This window comes from Chiloscyllium plagiosum, chromosome 4 (assembly GCF_004010195.1).
Source record: "Chiloscyllium plagiosum isolate BGI_BamShark_2017 chromosome 4, ASM401019v2, whole genome shotgun sequence".
NCBI lineage: Eukaryota > Metazoa > Chordata > Chondrichthyes > Orectolobiformes > Hemiscylliidae > Chiloscyllium > Chiloscyllium plagiosum.
In genome coordinates, this window is record NC_057713.1 from 113,504,503 (window position 1) to 113,526,205 (window position 21,703).

Sequence of the window (21,703 nt, forward strand, 5' to 3'; positions counted from 1 at the left end):
CTCCCCTCCCACTCCCCTCCCCCACCCTCCCCCACCCCCCCAGTTATAGGTTAGTGTTTGGATCATTTAGTAAAGTTTTCACCTTTTGTGGTGACTCAGGGAATAGTGAGGCATGATTTCCAGCACACTACCCCAGTGGCAGTTGTAAATCAGAGGCCTGAGATCTTTTGAAATATCACTCGTAATTTGGTTTCACATGAACCATATTAATGAAGTATGAATTTGTGTTGCCCATATCAAGTGGATAATTCAGGTTGTAGAATTGAAAGATACAAATGAGAATTCACCAATTTCTAGTCTTCCTCCTTTTAATGCTTAACATTCACAATGTATTTGTAATAATATAAATGATATTTATTTTCCCTATGTGAAATTGTTCCTCAGTGTGATTGTTAGAAGTAACTTGTTCTTAGATGACAGCAAATTACATGTATATAGCACCTTCAGTCTAGTAAAACATCCATTATGGTTGTTGAGGCTCTTTGTTTCCTACAGAGCTCGAGGGTACACCTGATCAGGTCCTGGGGGTTTATCCACCTTTATGCGTTCCAAGACATCCAGCACTTCCTCCTAATATGGACGTTTTGCAAGGTGTCACCATCTATTTCCCTACAGTCTATATCTTCCATATCTTTTTCTTCAGTAAATACTGATGCAAAATACTCATTTAGTATCTTCCCCCATTTTCTGTAGCTCCACACAAAGGCTGCCTTGCTGATCTTTGAGGGTCCCTATTCTCTCCCTAGTTACCCGTTTGTCCTTAATGTATTTGTAAAAACCCTTTGGATTCTCCCTAATTCAATTTGCCAAAGCTGTCTCATGTCCCCTTTTTGCCCTCTTTATTTCCTTCAATTTCTTTAGTCATCCAGTATGCCCTATATCTACCAGCCTTTCCTTTCACTCTAACAGGAATATACTTTCTCTGGAATCTCGTTAGCTCACACCTGAAGGCTTCCCATTTTCTAGCGATCCCTTTACCTGTTGACATCTGCCCCCAATCAGCTTTCGAAAGTTCTTGCCTAATACCGTCAAAATTTGCCTTTTTTCAATTGCTGGGCCTCTTGCTGAGGTATAAGTATGATCGAGTCACAGGTGAGGTGCCGGAAGAGTGGAGGTTGGCTAACGTGGTGCCACTGTTTAAGAAGGGTGGTAAGGACAAGCCAGGGGACTGTAGATCAGTGAGCCTGACGTTGGTGGCGGGCAAGTTGTTGGAGAGAATCCTGGGGACAGGACGTACATGTATTTGGAAAGGCAAGGACTGATTAGGGATAGTCAACATGGCTTTGTGCGGGGAAAATAATGTCTCACAAACTTGATTGAGTGTTTTGAAGAACTAATAAAGAGGATTGATGAGGGCAGAGTGGTAGATGTGATTAATATGGACTTCAGTGAGGTGTTCGACAAGGTTTCTCATGGGAGACTGTTTAGCAAGGTTAGATCTCACGGAATACAGGGAGAACTAGCCATTTGGATACAGAACTGGCTCAAAGGTAGAAGACAGAGAGTGGTGATGGAGGGTTGTTTTTCAGACTGGAGGCCTGTGACCAGTGGAGTGCCACAAGGATTGGTGCTGGGTCCTCTACTTTTTGTCATTTACGTAAATGATTTGGATGGGAACATAAGAGGTACAGTTAGTAAGTTTGCAGATGACACCAAAATTGGAGGTGTAGTGGACAGCGAAGAGGGAGACCTCCGATTACAACAGGATCTTGTTCAGATGGGCCAATGGGCTGAGAAGTGGCAGATGGAGTTTAATTCAGATAAATGCGAGGTGCTGCATTTTGGGAAAGCAAATCTTAGCAGCATTTATACACTTAATGGTAAGGTCCTAGGGAGTGTTGCTGAACAAAGAGACCTTGGAGTGTAGGTTCATAGCTCCTTGAATGTGGAGTCGCAGGTAGATAGGATAGTGAAGAAGGCATTTGGTATGCTTTCTTTTATTGATCAGAGTATTGAGTACAGGAGTTGGGAGGTCATGTTGAGGCTATACAAGACATTGGTTAGGCCACTGTTGGAATATTGCGTGCAGTTCTGGTCTCCTTCCTATCGGAAAGATGTTGTGAAACTTGAAAGGGTTCAGAAAAGATTTACAAGGATGTTGCCAGGTTTGGAGGATTTGAGCTAAAGGGTGATAGGGAGAGGCTGAGGCTGTTTTCCCTGGAGCATCGGAGGCTGAGGGGTGACCTTATAGAGGTTCACAAAATTGAGTGGCATGGATAGGGTAAATAGACAAGGTCTTTTCCCTGGGATTGGCGAGTCCAGAACTAGAGGGCATAGGTTTAGCGTGAGAGGGAAAAGATATAAAAGAGACCTAAGGGGCAATGTTTTCACACAGAGGGTGGTACGTGTATAGAATGAGCTGCCAGAGGATGTGGTGGAGGCTGGTACAATTGCAACATTTAAGAGGCATTTGGATGGGTATCTGAATAGGAAGGGGCAGGTGGGACTAGATTGGGTTGGCATATTTGGTCGGCATGATCGGATTGGACCGAAGGGTCTGTTTCCATGCTGTACATCTCTATGATTCTATGACTCTATGTTCAACATTATCATCTTCACAATCTCCGAAATGATTAAGATGAAGGAGCGAGATGTTATATTTCCAAGTTTGTAGATGACAAAGGTGGGTGAGAAGGTGAACTGTGAGAAGGATGCAGAGATGTTTCATTCCGATTTGGACAAATTAAATGCGTATGCATATGCATGACAGATGAAATATAATGTGGATAACTGAGACGTTTATCCACTTTGGTAGAAAAAAAAAGACAAATTATCTGAATGATGATAGATTGGGGAAGGAGGGAGGTTTCGCGAGACTTGGGTCTCCTTGAACACCAGTTGCTGAAATAAAGCATCAGGTGCAGCAGAATTGGAGAAAGCAAATGGTAACTCAGGTGAAGTGTCATCTGGACTCGAAACATTAGTTTGCTTTCTCACCATGGACGCTGCCTGACCAGATGTGATCTCCAGCAGTTTTTGTCTTCACTATAGATTCCAGCATTTGCAGTAATTTGCTCCAGCAAATGGTACATTGGCCATCACAGCAAGAGGATTTGAATATGTGAGCAGGGATGTTTGCTGCAAATGTTCAAGGCCTTAGAAGACCACATCTAGAATACTGTGTAGTTTTGTTCTTAGGATGTTCTGGCCATGGAGAGGTGCCAACAGTTGTTACCAGATTGATTCGTGAGATGGCACGACTGACATTTGACTGGATTGTTTAGGGCTATATATTCAGTGAAGTTTTAAAAGGATGAGGAAGGATTTCACTGAAACCTTTAACATTCTAACAGGACAAGGTAAATACAGGAGATATGTTCCTGATGACTGAGTCCAGAACTAGAGGTCACAGTCCACAGGTTATGGCGTAAGCTATTTAGGACAAAGATGGGAGAAATTTCTTCACCCAGAGAGCCATGAGCCTGTGGAAATCTCTGCCACACAAAACAGTTGAGTCCAAAACCTTGAATGTTTTCAAGAAGGGGTTAGATTGAGTTCTTTGGGTTAGACATCAAGTGGCATTGGGAGAAAGTGGGAACAGAGTACTGAGTTGGACAATCATGTTGAATAATGGAACCGGTGCAAAGGGCCAAATAGACAACTACTCCTATTTTGTACTTTTAACAGTTGCTCAGCATTAGCCTCCAGTTGCCTTCTATGCTTAACTCCATTTTAAGTTTTCTGAGAAGCTGCAGATACGTAAATCAGTCGTCCTGAGCAAGAAAGCATGTAATTGTGTGATTGCCGAGTTTGGTTTGCAAGACTTCCAGTAGCTTCAACCAGTAGTCCTTGACCTATTATAATTTTTATCAACTTAAGCTGATGCTATTTCATCTAGCCATGATGTGCTACATAATACATTGTTCTTTGTAGTACATTTTTTGCTATTAGTGTAATTGATTACTCCTACACATCAGGGTAACCCTTGGCATTCATTTTAGTAGGGTGCCAAATTAGTTACTCGGATGCTTCTCTGTTTGGCTATAAAATGAGTAATTAAATTATTGACTGAGTAGAGATTTCCATACAATGATATAGATACATTCTGCAGCATGTCTAAAAATGTGTGAATGCTTGCCATATTCATAATAAAATTGGAAAAGGACCATTTTGTGCATGTTTTGTAGGTATTGAAGTCAAGTGCGCATTGCAAAATCTATAATGCACACTGCATATAATATTAATAAGCTTTTACAGCGTACTAAAAATGTTAAATACAGGGTCAGTATTCTGTTCAAAATGCACTGAAATTCTTGTTAAGTTCTGTGGTAAATTCTTCCCATGCTAAATATGAGAGAGAGAGTATTAGTTTGAAAAGCTGGAGTTGACACTAAGCATTCGGTTAAGATGTTTTTGCATCTGCATCACAGAAACATATGAATTAGGAGCAGGAGGAGGCCCTTCAGTCCTTTGACCCTGCTGTCCATTCAATAAGATCATGGCTGATATGATTTGAACCTCAAGTCTGCATTCCTGATCACCCTCACAATCTTCTCCTGCCCCTTCCCCACCCCTGACCTTTTCTTAACAGGAATCTGTCTATCTCTGGCTTTAAAACTATTGGATGACTCTGCTTCACCACTTTTTCAAGAAAGAACCTCCAAAGATTTACAATCCTCCAAATAAAATTCGCTTAATTTCTGTTTTAAATGAACCACCTCTGATTTTTTGAACACTTAGTCCCGATTTCTGGATTCTCCCATCCCTCCAATCTTCTGTTCCAATAAAGTCACCTCTTAACTCTCTTAAAAATCCAGTAGATGCAAGCATCGCTTGTCCATCCTGACTTATAAATAGCTGTTCTGTGGTATTTTGGTCTCAATGATAATGCTGACAAGCAGCATTTTGATCTGAAATGTTGGCAAATGAGCAAAATCCTGTATTTAACTCAAACTAAGTTGCTTCCTTTCCTTTTAGGGGGAGGCATTGGAACAATAGAGTCATAGAGGTATACAGCATGGAAACAGACCCTTCAGTCCAACTCGTCCATGCTGACCAGATATCCTAACCTACTCTAGTCCCATTTGCCAGCACTTGGTCCATATCTCTCTAAAGCCTTCCTATTCATATACACATCCAGACGCCTTTTAAATGCTGCAATTACACCAGCCTCCACCATTTCGTCTGGCAGCTCATTCCATACACGCACCACCCCCTGTGTGAAAAAGTTGCCCCTTAGGTCCCTTTTATATCTTTTCCCCCCCCCCACTTCACCCTAATCCTATGCCCTCTAGTTCTGGACACCCCCACCCCAGAGAAACGACTTTGTCTATTTATCCTATGCATGCCCCTCATGATTTTATAAACCTCTATAAAGTCACCCCTCAGTCTCGACGCTCCAGGGAAAGCAACCCAGCCTATTCAACCTCTCCGGATAGCTCAAATTCTCCAACCCTGACGACATCCTTGTAAATCTTTTATGAATCCTTTCAAGTTTCACAGCATCCCTGTGACGGGAAGGAGACCAGAATTGCACACAGTAAATGGTGTAATGTTGTCACTAGACTAGTATTCCAGAGCCTATCAACTCGGTATAATTTAGCTATTCAAATGGAAATAAAGCATTCACTCCTAGAAGGAAAACCTTGACTTCAGCTATTGACTATTTCTTCCCTGCAGCACATATTCGAAGAATTGCCAGGTCCATATATAGAAATACAGGTCGTCTGTTCATTTCCCTCACTCACACCATCCATCTCTTTCTGATTCCCCCTCCCTGCTGTCTGTCTCCGGGGCTTCTGGGTCCATCTGCACCAAGCTCCTTGATCTCCGTCCTCTGTCTTTCTGCCTTCCACCTCCCCTCCATCCCTGCCCTTTGGTCATCCATCTCTCCGACATGGTAACCTGAGAAGGAATCCTTTAACTTCTGGTTTTCTCTGAAAATTGACAGCCCAAGCTGCAAACAAAAGAGAAGTGCAATTATTGGAAAGGTATAAAAATTTAAGTAATCTGAATGTGTGTTGAGCACAGGCAGACAGGCACACTCCCATAGACATAATTGCACTATCTTCATTTACTCTTGATCAAACAGCAACCAACTTCTTTTTAAATAGCCCATCTTATTTCATGCCTTTCTTTCTTAATTGTATTCTGTTATTTGCATTAATATATGTACATTTACATTAGATTGAGTATGTTTGGAGTTTTCACAGGTATATCGCCATGTTCCAACTTTAGGTTGTGTTGAAGATCATCAAACATTTCCAGGAGGAGGGTCAAGGCAATGAAGTGGTCCAAGGGGTTTTATTGGGACTTGTGGTAGATGATCGCCTCGAAATTACCAATTGTTTCCCCTTCCCCCAACATACAGAAGAGGATGCTGACTTTGATGAAGGTATGTTTTGAGAAACGTTTCTGAGTACTAATATATTGCACTTTATTGTCTGAATTTTATGCTTGTATCACCTGATGACAGTCATCATGTTCAGTTGTGTAATGGCTGCCATTGGCAGATTGCTACATGGAAACTAAAAGCTAGTCAGCAATTTTCATTTGAAAGTCAGCCTTTGAGTAATTAATATTAATTAAAATCATTCCTCTCACTTTGAATTTGCTGGTAAGTTAATTAGTTTTCTATCCCACTAAAACATGCCACACGTGTACATCATCCACATGGGAGAAAAAGATGGTACCCTGAATACTCAGTGCGATGAAGGTGATATGAGTACTGGAATTTATTTTACATTAATTTCATCAGTATGATAAATTCATTTTGTACCTCCAACAATCCACTGTGATTGGAACCACAATTGCAATTGAAATTACTATGCCTATGTCCTCCTTGGTAGTGGACTAGTTAATTGATTTAGGCTGCTAGTTGCTAATTGCTAACTAATTAGTGCTGCAATATGCTTAATTGAATCTTCATCACAAACTTTTCAGCAATTGAGAATCATTTGGTGTCAACGTGTTTAGTTTGAAATAGTATTTTAAAAAGCCCGTCCGTGCACCCATCTGTGAGGCATTTGTGTGAAATCAAAATTAACAGTGATAAATTTGCATGGTTCAGGTGCATTATTATGTCATACTGTTTTGTTTAACAGTGTGAAAGTTTGAGAATAAGTAGCAAAGTTTACAGGGCGCAGTTAAGTAGCTTATACTCTTTGATTTCTGTTACTGCCCCACAAAAAAATGGAGCACCTAAGTCATATATCACAATCGCGTAACAAGATTTTACCTGTGGCTCAGTGCATAAACAACTGTTGATTTAATCTGTAGTGTCAGAAGACTTGTCACGGAGAAAAGAGAAAATGAACTGCAAATCTTTTTGAGACATGTTAATGTGCCTTCAGGCACACGCTGTAGGGATACTCAATGGACCCTTAGGAGTGGCGTCCCTAACCTTTTGGGTAGGAGTAGGTATTAAGTGATATGTTACATTGTGATGATTTCAAAGAAATTTCATCTTCAAATCAATACCATTCAGTATTTTCTAAAAATTGTAAGAACGAAAGAATTACATTTATAGTCAGTTATGTCAGGGCCAGAAGGCATTTTGTAACATTATGTTCTTACAGCAGTGGAATAAATAGCCAAATAAACACTTTTTTGTGGTTATGGATGAGGAATAAATGTTGGCCAGGACACTAGAAATTCTTAAAACATTTTTACAAGCATCTGAACAGACCAGCTTAGTTTAATGTTTCATTCAAAAGCTGGCACTGCGACAGGACACAAACCCAGTAATGTTTGACTGAAATCTTGGCATAAGTTTGGGCACAAATAGAGCTTGAACTTGCAACTGTTTGACTTTAAGGTATATGTGCTACTATTGAAACCAGTGATCTATTTGCAGGCCATGGAAGCCATGAAGCTAGTGAGCAGCAGTATGCTTAGCATACGATTTAAGCTAAAAATTGAAACTATATATTAACTCTTCAGTGTATAATACTGGAATAGTCATTTTAATATTTCATTTAGAAATAATTTAGTAAAGGCATTCGCTGATTAGGAATTTCTCCAAGTGAAGTTGACATTGTGATTTTTGCACAAATTGTAAAATTGGATTTTAGCTCAAATGATTGTGAATTATGTTTTCACTAGGAAGGGAGGCAATGGCCTAGTGGTATTATCACCAGACTGTTAATCCAGAGGAGAAAGTGAGGACTGCAGATGCTGGAGATCAGAGCTGAAAACTGCGTTGCTGGAAAAGCGCAGCAGGTCAGGCAGCCCTTCTTATGCACGAAACGTCGATTCTCCTGCTCTTTGGATGCTGCCTGACCTGCTGCGAATTTCCAGCAACACATTTTTCAGCTGTTAATCCAGAGACCCAGGACATGTTTTGGCACCTGGGTTTGAATCCTGCCGCAGTAGATGGTGGATTTGAATTCAACTTTTTAAAATAGTCTGGATTAAGAGTCCAGTGATGACCATGAATCCATAGTGAATTGTTGGAAAAACCCATCTGGTTCACTGATGGGTTTTTAGGAAAGGAAACTGCCATTCTTACCTGCTCTAGCCTGCATGTGACTCCAGACCAAAAGTAATGTGGTTGACTTTCAACTGTCCTCTGGGCAATTAGGGTTGGACAATAAATGTTGGGCTAGGTAGCGACACTCTCATCCTGTAAGTGAATTTAAAAAAAATCTTTGGTTCTTCATGGAATGTATGGCACTTGAACTTTGCGTGGACTGAGAAATTGTTATGTTTGAAGATAAACTGGCTCGAAGGTTGAAGACAGAGGGTGGTGATGGAGGGTTGTTTTTCAGATTGGAGGCCTGTGATCAGTGGAGTGCCACATATATCGGTGCTGGGTCCACTACTTTTCGTCATTTGTGTAAATGATTTGGATGTGAACATAAGAGGTATAGTTAGTATGTTTGCAGATGACACCAAAATTGGAGGTCTAGTGGACAGCGAAGAAGGTTACCTCAAATTACAACAGGATCTTGATCAGATGGGTCAATCGGCTGAGAAGTGGCAGATGGAGTTTAATTTAGATAAATGCGAGTTGCTGAATTTCGGGAAAGCAAATCTTAGCAGGACTTATACACTTAATGGTAAGGTCCTAGGGAGTGTTGCTGAACAAAGAGACCTTGGAGTGTCGGTTCATAGCTCCTTGAATGTGGAGTTTCAGATAGATAGGATAGTGAAGAAGGCGTTTGGTTTGCTTTTGTTTATTGGTCAGAGTATTGAGTACAGGAGTTGGGAGGTCATGTTGCGACTGTACAGGACATTGTATCGGCCGCTTTTGGAATGTTGCATGCATTTCTGGTCTCCTTCCTATTGGAAAGATGTTGTGAAACTTGAAAGGGTTCAGAAAAGATTGACAAGGATGTTGCCAGGGTTGGAGGATTTGAGCTATAGGGAGAGGCTGAATAGGCTGGGGCAGTTTTCCCTGAAGCGTCGGAGGCTGAGGGGTGACCTTATAGAGGTTTATAAAATCAGGAGTGGCATGGAGAGAGTTAATAGACAAGGTCTTTTCTCTGGGGAGTCCAGAACTGGAGGGCATAGGTTGAGTTGCCCTAAGGGGCAACTATTCATGCAGAGGATGGTATGTGTATGCAATGACCTGCTGGAGGAAGTCATGGAGGCTTGTACAATTGCAGCATTTAAAATGGGTGGTATTTGAATAAGAAAGGTTTGGAGGGATGTGGACCGTGTGCTAGCAAGTGGGACTCGATGTCTTTGGGATATTTGGTCGGCATGGAAGAGTTGGACGGAAGAGTCTGTTTCCGTGCTGTACGTCTTTATGATTCTAGAGATCACAATCAGATCAGCAGAATGTGCTTGAGGGGCCAAATGACCTACTCCTTCTCCATGTATGTTTCTGTATGTTTATATGTTCATATGTTCATTATGTACATGCCAAACTGCCATTTTAACTCGTGCACATGTAATGTTTGATTATCATAATCTAATCTTGTCCAATTTGCCAGCACTTGACCCATATCCCTTTGAACCGTTCCTATCGTATTCCCATCCAGATGCCTTTTAAATGCTGCAATTGTACCTGCCTTCACCACTTCCTCTGGCAGCTCATTCCATACACGTACCATCCTCTGCGTGAAAAGGTTGCCCCGTAGGTCTCTTTTATATCTTTCCCCTCTCACCATAAGCCTATGTCCTGTAGTTCTGGACTTACCCCACCCCAGGGAAACAACTTTGTCTGTTTATCCTATCTATGTCCTTCATGATTTTATAAACCTCTTTTCTGAACCATTTCAAGTTTCACAATATCTTTCTGATAGGAAGGTGACCAGAACTGCACGCAATATTCCAAAAGTGGCTTAAGCAGTTTCCTGTACTGGAGTGTTTGCAACAGAAATTTCCTATTCATTGTGCGTGACGTAATTTTTGAACTGGAGTGGCATCTTATTTCTTTGGTTATTGTTGCACATTGTTACACAGATACAATAATATTTTAGATTCTAGTACTGTTTTAAATGGTGCACTTTAAATATTAAAGTATCATATATGGTGGAAATGAAATTATACAATTAGTTTAATGCATCTAGGACTAAATTGTTTTGGAGAATTAATATTCTAGAATTGCAAATGTTCCAAATTTTTTTATTTAAAAGGATATAGCATTTGGAAGTGATCTTTTGTGAATTTTGAAAAATTACAACATTAAACACTTACTTCTTAACACTTATTTTCATTCCGTTTTTTACGTGTAAAAATCAATACACTCATTCTTTCTTGCATTTCATATTTTTTCCAATTTTATTAAAATACAACGAACTTTGTTTTAACCGATACCTTATGAAATGACACTGTTGATAAACTGGCAAAAATTAGATACCTCAAATGCGAAAAGTTTATTTTACAGGTGTCCCCCCCTATCTGTGGGTGATACGTTACGTTCCAAGACCTATCGTGGATGCCCAAAGCGGTAGATAGTAGCTAACCCTATCATTTAAATGGGAAACTTACATCCTTGGCAGCCCCCTGGAATTATTTCTGGAATGTTCCATGTAATAGTTTCAGGCTGCGGTAAACTTTGGATAACTGAAACTCCCGAAACCAAATCCACAGATACAGGGGTTCTAATGTATTATTATGATCTCTGTGATGCCTGAATAGTCATTTTGAGGGTGTGAGTTAGAAAGCTCTGCTGATAAGTTTACTTAAGGCAAAGTTGCATTCTTATTCAAGTGATTTATACAAAAATAAAGTATAACAATTATTTGTATACTCCATGCATTATGTTTCTATTATTTAGTGTGTATTTTTACATTGATTGTGTGGACCTTTTGATCAACTGGAATATTTGATTAACTGGTACATTCCTGGTCTTATAGGTGCCAGTTAATAAAATGTTTGCTGTACTTGTTCACCTTTCTAAAAGCCTCAACCTAAAGCATTGAATTACCTCTTTTCCACGAGTGGAAACGCACGTGTTTCTAGCACTTGTATAAAGTCCAGAGCTCAGCCAATCCCTCACTGTCCTACAATTGTACGACTTTAATTTTTTTTGGAGACACTGACTGATGTCACATTAGTCAAGATGGTGGCGGTTGCAAGATAAGAAGCATTCAGGCTGCTGTGTCCATGCTCTCCTGCTCAGCCAATTGGCTGCATTCTTCTTTGTTTTTTTTTGGCTTCGTCATTTCTCTTTTGTATCAAAGTTCACCTTTTCTTCTTCTCTGTGACTATGCTGGAAGAAGGCGGTTGCGAGGGCCAGCTACGGTCTCACAGCGTGGTGGACCAGATGACCGTTCCTTGTGGCCATGGTGGCTGCAGCTTTATTGAATGTTTCATTGTCAGTGATTTGGTGCGGTCTGTTCCTCCTGACAGCGCTGTGGCAGTTTCACTCGTGGCTACAGATGTGGCGCATCGGGTGGTGACTGAAATAGCGATGGCTTCAGCATCGGTGACTTGGATCGGATCTGTCCCTCGTTGGCAAGGCATTGATGCAATGTTTTTGGTTTTGGCACTGGCAGTTTTATGGGTCGACCCTGGAAATCCTTGCTTTGGTGGCCATGGAGGGCTTTGGCGTGTCCTGTAGCCATTTCATAAATGGAGGAAACAAATGATGAACTTAACTTTGTCTCAATTTTTATTTTAGTTTCTGACATTAAAATGGCACTGTATTATGGCAACTTGTACATATCTCACTGTATTTTCATAAGTACAAGTGACCTATTGTATACATCTGCACTATACTGCTGTACTATTACTCGTGCTTGTTGAACATGTTTCAGACCTTTGTTGATTAATCTCTTTATACTCACTCAACATTTTCAATTTCTATTTTAATAACTTATTTATATTTGTCTTTGCACTTATTGTCTGTTATGTAAGTGCTTCTTGTTTTAGGTTTGATGTCATCATCTTTTTATTTGTGGACTCGTTGGTTTTGATGTATCATATTTTGGTCTGTCCGCAATTTTCTTGATCTGCTTCCTTAATATCTGAGACATTTTCTCCAATTTTAGGTGACTGTACTTCTCTCAAATCACAACCAGGTGCAACAGCGCTTTTTCTTCTTGGAATAATAGTATATTGGCCCTGATTTTGCTCTGATAAAGGAACAGCTTTTCCAGTTCACTTCTTTGTCACTTGCGTAGATTTTGTACATGTCAGTGGATATTTCTGCAAATTTCTCACCTGCTGTACTCTCTATAGGGTATTTGTCACATATGAACAGACCTGGTATGAGTGAGACTCTTGAAATTGAATCAGAGCTCAGACTTAGAAAGAAGGAAATATTAATTAGATTTAAATCATATGCAGAAATCAGTAACAAGATTGAAAAAATACAGAGGGGATTAAGGGACTGAGCTAAGTTTGCAGAAATTATATTAAATTAGTTTTTACTTTTTAAATCAAAGATGAATTTTATTCTGAAAGTCATTATCACTGATTTTGCCATTAGAAATTCACTTTCCCTAAAATACTTGAGCTTGAAACTTTTCAGTCTTCACTGTAGAACTACTAAGCAAGTGGTTGGAGGGTTCCTAGGCGGAAGATGAGGCACTCTTCCTCCAACCGTCGTGTTGCTATGGTCTGGCGATGGAGGAGTCCAAGGACCTGCATGTCCTTGGTGGAGTGGGAGGAGGAGTTGAAGTGTTGAGCCACGGGGTGGTTGGGGTGGTTGGGTTGGTTGGTCCAGGTGTCCCAGAGGTGTTCTCTGAAACGTCCCACTCCACCAATGACATGCAGGTCCTTGGGCTCCTCCATCGCCAGACCATAGCAACACGACAGTTGGAGGAAGAGCGCCTCATCTTCTGCCTAGGAACCCTCCAACCACAAGGGATGAACTCAGATTTCTCCAGTTTCCTCATTTCCCCTCCCCCCACCTTGTCTCAGTCAAATCCCTCGAACTCCGCACCGCCTTCCTAACCTGCAATCTTCTTCCTGACCTCTCCGCCCCCACCCCACTCCGGCCTATCACCCTCACCTTGACCTCCTTCCACCTATTGCATTTCCAACGCCCCTCCCTCAAGTCCCTCCTCCCTACCTTTTATCTTAGCCTGCTGGACACACTTTCCTCATTCCTGAAGAAGGGCTTATACCCGAAACGTTGATTCTCCTGTTCCTTGGATGCTGCCTGACCTGCGCTTTTCCAGAAACACATTTTCAGCTCTGATCTCCAACATCTGCAGTCCTCACTTTCTCCTCGATTATTTTAAGTTTAGCCAACTTTTTATTTTTTCAGTAAATTCACAGACTACATTTTCACAATTTTGTCCTGTTCAACCTCTCTCAACTATTACATGGAAGCTTAAAGTTATCTAGATATTATAAGAAACAAGAATGAATTATGTTTTAGTAACATTGTGGAAAAAAGATCAGCTGTGCATAAGAATGTATTTATTTGAGAGCTGTTACAACCACTGGTCACATTGTATTGACTTTGTTTTTGTTAAAGCTATGCAGTGTTCCTTGACTAAAACTTTAAACTAAAATGACTACAGTTTTATTCACAAGTTATGTAAAATCACTTGTGCATGACCATTTGCTGGTTTTAATAAGAAAAATTTAAAATGCCTGGTCACTTTTCTGATGCATGCCAGCCAACCTGTACAGACTCAGGATTACTTTTCAACAGACAAATTGGTTCCTCTGAATATTTTATGAAATTGAAATATGGCTCAGTAAGCAAAATACTGTGAAGCATTTATGCAACAACAGAGGGAAATATTTAGATTAGCCTTGATACAATTTTATGTTTATGAAACAGTTTTGTGCTGTTGAGTACATTGAAGGCTTTGCATAAGGGTCCAAATTAAGCAGTGTATAGACTACCAAGAGCATTAGGAATTTATTAAGTGTCATGATTTATTATTATTTTCTTTTGTTCCTGGGATATAGACTATGTTGTCATTTCAACAATTATTGTAGTTGCATAGAGAGGCTGATGGTGAACCTTTCTGGATTAGTGGTGCTGGAAAAGCACAGCAGTTTAGGCAGCATCCGAGGAGCAGTAAAATCGACGTTTCGGGCAAAAGCCCTTCATCAGGAATACAGCCAGAGCGCCTGAAGGGTGGAGAGATAAATGAGAGGAGACTTCTCTTATTTATATCTCTCCACCCTTCAGGCACTTTGCCTGTATTCCTGATGAAGGGCTTTTGTCCGAAACGTCGATTTTACTGCTCCTCGGATGCTGCCTGAACTGCTGTGCTTTTCCAGCACTACTAATCCAGAATCTGGTTTCCAGCATCTGCAGTCATTGTTTTTACCACCCTGGTGGTGAACCTTTTGACATAAACTGTTGCAGTTGTTTTGGTGATGGTAATTTTGGAAGATGCTGAGATTGTGCCTTCTGGGATACAGATGAGAGGTCATAATGGAACATTGATGTAATCTCACTCTCCTGATATGGAAAATATTTAAAGAGAAACCCGGAAGTAATGGGTACTCCCACAGCATTACTGTTCATGTCTATCTCTACATAAAGCCACCGGGATGGCCTGAATTTCTGAAGTAAAATGCTGCAGTGAAATTGTATCGAATAAGGCAGGAGGGAACGTGAGTAGATTTGAAGGAAGAGGCCTTCTTTCAAGTGGCTTTATCCCAGCATCGAAAGTCCAGCCCCAGGTTGGCTCAGCTTCTGCCGATTGTTGACATCACAGTCAGCACTGTGACAACCCTACCTCTGTCACAAGCCAGTGATTCTGCTGCTGTGCAGAGGAATCTGGGTTTCCTTCTGCATGAATCTCACAAAGTTGGTTTACAGGTGCAGCAGATAATAAGGCAAATGGAATATTGTCTTTGACTGCTAGATGGATGCAGTTTAAAAATAGGGAGGTTATGTTGCAGCTGGTACTGGTGAGGCCACACCTAGAGTAGTGAATACAGTTTTGATCTCCTTACTTGCGAAAGGATGTCCTGTCACTGGTAGGGTTGCAGAGGATGTTCGCTAGGTTGATTCTGGGGTTGAGAGGTTTGGCTTATGAGGAGAGATTGTGTCAACTGGAACTATACTCAATTTAGATGAATTTGGGGGCGGGGGGGGGCATCTTATAGAAACATAAACCTATGAAGGGAATAGATAAGACAGAAACAAGGAGGTTGCTTCCACTGGCAAGTGGAGCTAGAACTAGGGGGCATAACCTCTAAATTAAGGGTAGCAGATTTAGGAGTGAGTTGTGGAGGGACTTCTTCACCCAAAGGGTCATGAATCTGTGGAATTCCCTGCTCAGTAAAGCAGTTGAGGTTACCTTGAATGTTTTTAAGATAAAGATACATTTTTGAACCTAAAAAAAAATTAAAGGTGATGGTGAGCGGACGGGTAAGTGGAGCTGAGTCCATGAAGAGATCAACCATGATCTTCCTGAATGGTCGAACAGGCTCGACGGGCCAGATGGCCACCTTCTGCTCTTATTTCCTTTCTTATGTGATTCATTTACAAAGTTCAATATTAAATCTACACTTCTGATGCCTCTATTGCAGTTTTAACTGTTGAGATCCATGTTCCTCTATTATGATGTTTGACTTATTGCAATTCTCTCTCACTGTTGCCTTACGCTTCTGGTTAGTGTGAGCCAACTGTTCAGTTTAAGTTATTGATATGAGCCTGGATGAATCCTGAATGTATGACTCTATGTACTTGTCAAAGCTACCTCCACATAGTCATAGAGATGTACAGCATGGAAACAGACATTTTGGTCCAACCAGTCCATATCGACCAGATATCCCAACCCAATCTAGTCCCACCTGCCAGCACCCGGCCCATATCCCTCCAAACCCTTCCTATTCATATACCCATCCAAATGCCTCTTAAATGTTGCAATTGTACCAGCCTCCACCTTGACAGATTTGGTACTTTGCACCAGCGACATGTTTCATATTAAGCATAAGTAATTATATTATTAGAAAGGAGTTAGATGTAGTTTCTAGGGTTTAGGGAATCAAGGGGGAGGGGGAAAATGTGGGAATAGGGTACTGAATGAATGATTATCCATGGATTGTCTTGAGCAGGTTCGAAGGGTCTTCTGTTAGTCATATTTTCTGTGTATCTTTGTAAATTGTGTAACTTATTTTTAGGCAGATATAGTATTTTGTAGGGTATTGCATGGAACCTTTATACTATGATGCTTTCAGAACCAAAAGGGTTGAAAACCCCTGATGCAGAATCACATGTCAAAGTTATTATATATTCTGTTTTGTTGGGATTATGGAGTAGGAGTAGGTCTATTGGTACTTTGACCCTGCTCTGTCATTCAATTAGATATTTGCTGATTTATTTGTATTTCAAATTCCACATTCCCGTTTATCCTCAGTGACATTAGATTCTTGTAGACAAGGGAATAAAAGTACCTCTGCATTAAAAACATTCAATGGCCTGTTCCCATCACCACCTTTGGCAGAGTGCTGCAAAGTCACATAACCCTCTGAACAAAAGGGATTCTCTTCATCTTTGACGTAAAAGGGTCAGAAAAAAATTAACTTCTGGATCGACCCACCAAAAAGAAACATTCTTTCTATGACCACATTGTCAAGACCACCATTTGGTTAGACTTGTATACTTCAAGTCACCTCTCCCTTTTCTCAATTCCAGTAGAAACAAGGTCAGTCTAATCAACCTTTCTTCAAAAGGCTGTCCATCAATTTAGTAAATCTCCTCTAAACGGCCTGCAGTAAGTTTACATCCTTTGTTGAATAAGGAGACTAAAACTGCACACCTTTTATTTGAGATGTGGTTTCACTCAAGTCTTATAAAAGAGGTTCTGCTTCATTACCTATTTCAATTCCTATCTTAATAAATGCTAGCATTTTGTCAGTACCTTTAGTAACTTGCACTACCTGCTTATTGACCTTTTGTGATTCATGCACCATAATCTTCTACACTTCAGAATTCTGTAAACATTCTCTGTTTAAGCAATCTTCTGCTTTTTTTATTCTTCCTGCCAAAGTAAGCAACATCTGCCAGATTTTTGACCCCTTGCTAAACTTCCATGTCCTTCTAATAATGCACTGACAAACTGGAAAGCATGTTATCAGTGTGCATAAATGACCACCAATTTTGATGTAACTTATAAAATGCTATGGCCCAGCACAGACCTTTGTGGGACTCTTGCTACTTACTGCCAATCAGGATAAGACCTCTGCAGGCATACTCTGTTTTCTGCGATTCAACCAATCTTCTTTCTATGTTAACCCTTACATTGTGAGCTCCTATTTTGCATAATGTGCTTTTATATGGTATGTTGTCACATGTCTTCTGGAAATCCAAATATAATGCATGTGGCATCCCTTTATCCATTAAGCATGTTACTTCTTCAACGGACTCGAATAAATTGAGTCAACATTATTTCTTTTTCACCATTATAAGTAATGTATTCCTCATTCCCTGGTATGCCTGATGCTGCTGTAGGCATTACCTTTTAAATAAATCCATTGAACCAGAATGGATCTTTTGTTTTAATGTTAGTGTGAAGAATGTACCAGGCCTTGATGTTACAAACTGAATTGTTAAACATATACAAATTCCACAGATAATAGTAAGAGTAGGCCACTCAGCCCTTGAGCATGCTCCCCCATTTAATGACTGTTCTGATTGCAAACTCAAATCCACTTTTCCAGCTACCTTTGATACCTTTCGGTGCCTTATTTAACAAGAACCTCTTTACTTCATAGAATCATAGAATCCCTACGGGCGGAAGCAGGCCATTCACACTGACCCTCTAAGAGCAACCCACCTGGATCCTCCCTCCATTCTATCTCTGTAACCCTGCATTTCTTAACGCTAATCCACCTAGCCTGCACATTCCTGGGCACTATGGGGCAATTTAGCATGACCAATCTCCCTAACCTGCACATTTTTGGTCTGCGGGAGGGAAGCTATGCTGACATGTGGAGAATGTGCACACTCCACGCAGACAGTCGTCCGAGGGTGGAATTGATCTTTGGTCCCTGGTGCTTTGTGGCACTGAGCCACTGTGCGCCCTCGTTCAGACTTCAAAGTATTCGTGGACAGCTTTTATCACCTTTACAGGGAGAGATTTCCTAATCATGATCTTCTGAAAGAAAACAAAAGCCCTCACCACTGTTTGAAATGAGTGACTCCTAATTTTTACAGTGATCCTATTCCATATTCTTCTATAAGGGAAAACAACCTCATCCTTTCCACATCTATCCTGCCACAACCACTCAGGATTTTATACATTTCAATCAAGTTGTTTCTTATTCTTCTAAATATCAGTGGGTGCAAGCCAAGCCTGTCCAATTTTTACTTATAAGTCAGTCTACCCATCCCAGGTATTAATCCATTAAGTGGATCAGTCTCCAAAGCACCTGTTTGTTATTGATGGACCTTTTTTTACATTGTTCGATGGATGTGGATGTTATAGGCTGGGACTTCTTTCATTGGAGCATAAGAGGTTGAGGGGTGACCTTAGAGGTTTATAAAATTATGAAGGGCTTAGATAAGATGGATATCAAAAGTCTTTTCTTTAGTTCAAAACTTGGGGGCATATTTTTAAAATAAGAAGAGCAAGATTAAAAAGGGACCTGAAGGGCAACTTTTTCACTAAGGGTGATTCGCACGTGGAATGACCTGCCGGAGGAAGGTTTAGAGGGATGTGGGCAAATTACAGTGTTAAGTTGGTCACCATGGATTGCTTGGACCGAAGGGTCTGTTTCCATGCTGTATGATTCTGACTTTGTTTAATTCCTGTTCCTAATTGCCTTTAAGGTTGTGGTGAGTGAGCTCTTGAACCACTGCAGTCCTTTAATGTATAGGCATCCGTTTAGTGCTGTTGGAAGGGAGTTCCAGGATTGTGACCCAGTGACAGTGAAGGAATGGCAATACGGTTCCAAGTCAAAGATTGTAAGTGACTTGGAGGTGAATGTACATCTGTTGGCCTTTCATTATTGGTGTTATAGGTCACCGGGTTAGCAAGTGCTGTCAAAGGAGTCTTGGTGAGTTGTTGCAGTGCATCTTGAATATGATGTTATTCTTCCAATGGTGGTAAGGTAGTAAATTATCATATAAAGTCAGTTGCTTTGAGTTGGATTGTGTTAAGCTTGTTCAATGCTGTTGGAGTTGCACTCATTCAAACAAGAGGATAGTATTTCATTATACACCTGATTTGTGCCTTTTAGATGGTGGTCAGATTTTGTGAAATTACAAAGTGAGTTACTCATTCCAGAATTCTGAGTCTGTGACCTGCTCTTGTGGTTACATAATGGTTGCTTCAGTTAGATTTCTGAGCAGATTGCCCTCAATGTTAATGTAGGGCCTTCATGAGTGTCTCGGCAGTGATTGTCTCGTAATCCCGAATTAACCCCCTTACCCCTTATCACACCACTTCCACGAAACCTGACTTGCCTGTGACCCCAACCATATGACTTCATCTTCCCCACTTCTCATCAAACCCAGCTTGCTACCCTGCCCTACCTATTCACTCATTTGTCCAGTTTGTCTATTTGTCCATTCGCTGACTTTATCTGTTCACACTGGATCTTTAAAATTACCTTAAGGGCAGCCTTCATCTCTTAAATTGATATTATTGTGCTGCTATTGCATTGATATTGTGGAGAAAAGATGTGTTGGTGAATAGGAATTTATAAAAATGTTAGTGTGATGCGAAGTAGGAAGAGGTTACTTGAATGCATGTTTATATTGCTGTTGTATTAAGAGAGAACCACAGGAGGGCACTATATACTGTAAAATTAATGCTAGACTTTTTTTAAATTTCAGGCAATTGTAAATGTTAACTTCGGTCAAAATTGGACATTTGCTCACTGGGAAAGTGAAATCTAAGCAGTGTTTATTTTGTCTTCCGTCAAGTGCTGATTTCTGAATAACCCAAAACCTGGCCCCAACTATTTGTTGGATGCAGCCTTACTTGCAACCTAGAGCCTGTGGACCAGTTTAAATCTTTCCTTTGCTACTGCACGTGGCTCCTGTGACTAGAAAGATAGATTAATATGTTAGTTGGACCCCTTCCTTGTTCCTAATCCTCCTTTCAACCAGTTCTCCTTCCCATCCTCCTGAAATGCTCAAATGTGAGAATAAGAAGGTAAAACAGTAAATATAGAAAGGCACACAATGAAATAGAATAACATGGAGGTTGAGCAGGATATTAAAAAGATGAACAAATACAGAAGAACAGATTTGGAGGAAGAGCAGAAGAGAACGGTGTGATAAATCCTATGGGGTGATGATGAAAATCAGAAATACACAGAAGAAACACAAAAAGGAAATTAACTCCCAACATAGAGAAACATAAAGGAAAGAATAAATGCTGAGATTTTGTTTGGGTCACTATCAGCTTCACACTGTGAGGAATGAGAGCATCTTGTCCAATTTCTACACATTGAACTTGGCCATGAAAATGCCACAGGCAACTCACTGAATGTTGGTACTATTATTCATTTAACATTCAATCTGGAGTTATGAGGGGAAATACCATTTGCTGTGCATTTCATTCTGCATTCATGACATGGAAGCACTAGCTGCTTATCCATAACAACTGCTATTGTCAAATAAAAAGTAATATCCCCTACCTTTACAATGCCAAATATTATTGGCTTTCAAAAATAATTGGACGGATTTCAAGATAGTTACATAGCTGGAGGCATATTTAGTAATGGGCTTATTTGAAGTTAACCTTATGGCTTAGTAGCCAACCTGAAGCCAAGATTTTTTTCTATGCATCTAGTGATGCCTGATCCATAACTTCACAGAATAATTTACGTCTGGGAGCATCTGTGGAGAGAGAAAGAGATTGTGACCTTTATTCAGATTGAAGTTAACATGGTCATTCCAAAAAATGAGAGGCTTAATAAACAATCCAAGTCTTTCTCCATATCTAATTTCAGTTACATTACACTGTAAATTTTTGCTACAAATTCTGTCTCTTACAATCTTATCCTCCACGACCACCTGATGAAGGAGCAGCGCTCTGAAAGCTAGTGCTTCCAAATAAACCTGTTGGACTATAACCTGGTGTGTGTGTGAATTTTTAATTTATTTGGATCTGTTTCATTGATCAACTGTTGATATTTCAGATCAGTTATATGATGGTCACATTTTCCCCCTGATCAGCATCTCTCCAGATTAGTGGTATTACAAAGTTGAGTTTGAGCTGAATTAAAATAATATTTCATTTTGAACCAATTAAATGCATACATTTTGTTGTTTGTTCATGGGAAAATGGGGCTGTTGGTTAGGCCAGTGTTTATTTCCCATCTCTAACTGCTCTGGAGAAGGTGGTGAGCTACTTTCTTGTACTGCTGCAGTGCTTGGGTGTAAGGACATCTACAGTGCTATATGAATAGTTCATGTAAATGAGGAAGAGAAAGG

At 40.4% G+C, this 21,703-nt stretch overlaps 1 protein-coding gene across 1 annotated transcript in view; it reads left to right on the top strand.

Moving 5' to 3' along the window:
* Window positions 1–21,703, top strand: part of eif3hb (eukaryotic translation initiation factor 3, subunit H, b) — a 113,289-nt gene that overhangs the window by 1,519 nt on the left and 90,067 nt on the right. The window contains exon 2 of the mRNA XM_043688999.1: window positions 6,178–6,334. Coding sequence (XP_043544934.1) covers window positions 6,178–6,334 — 157 coding nt within the window. The remainder of the gene's footprint in view (window positions 1–6,177; window positions 6,335–21,703) is intronic.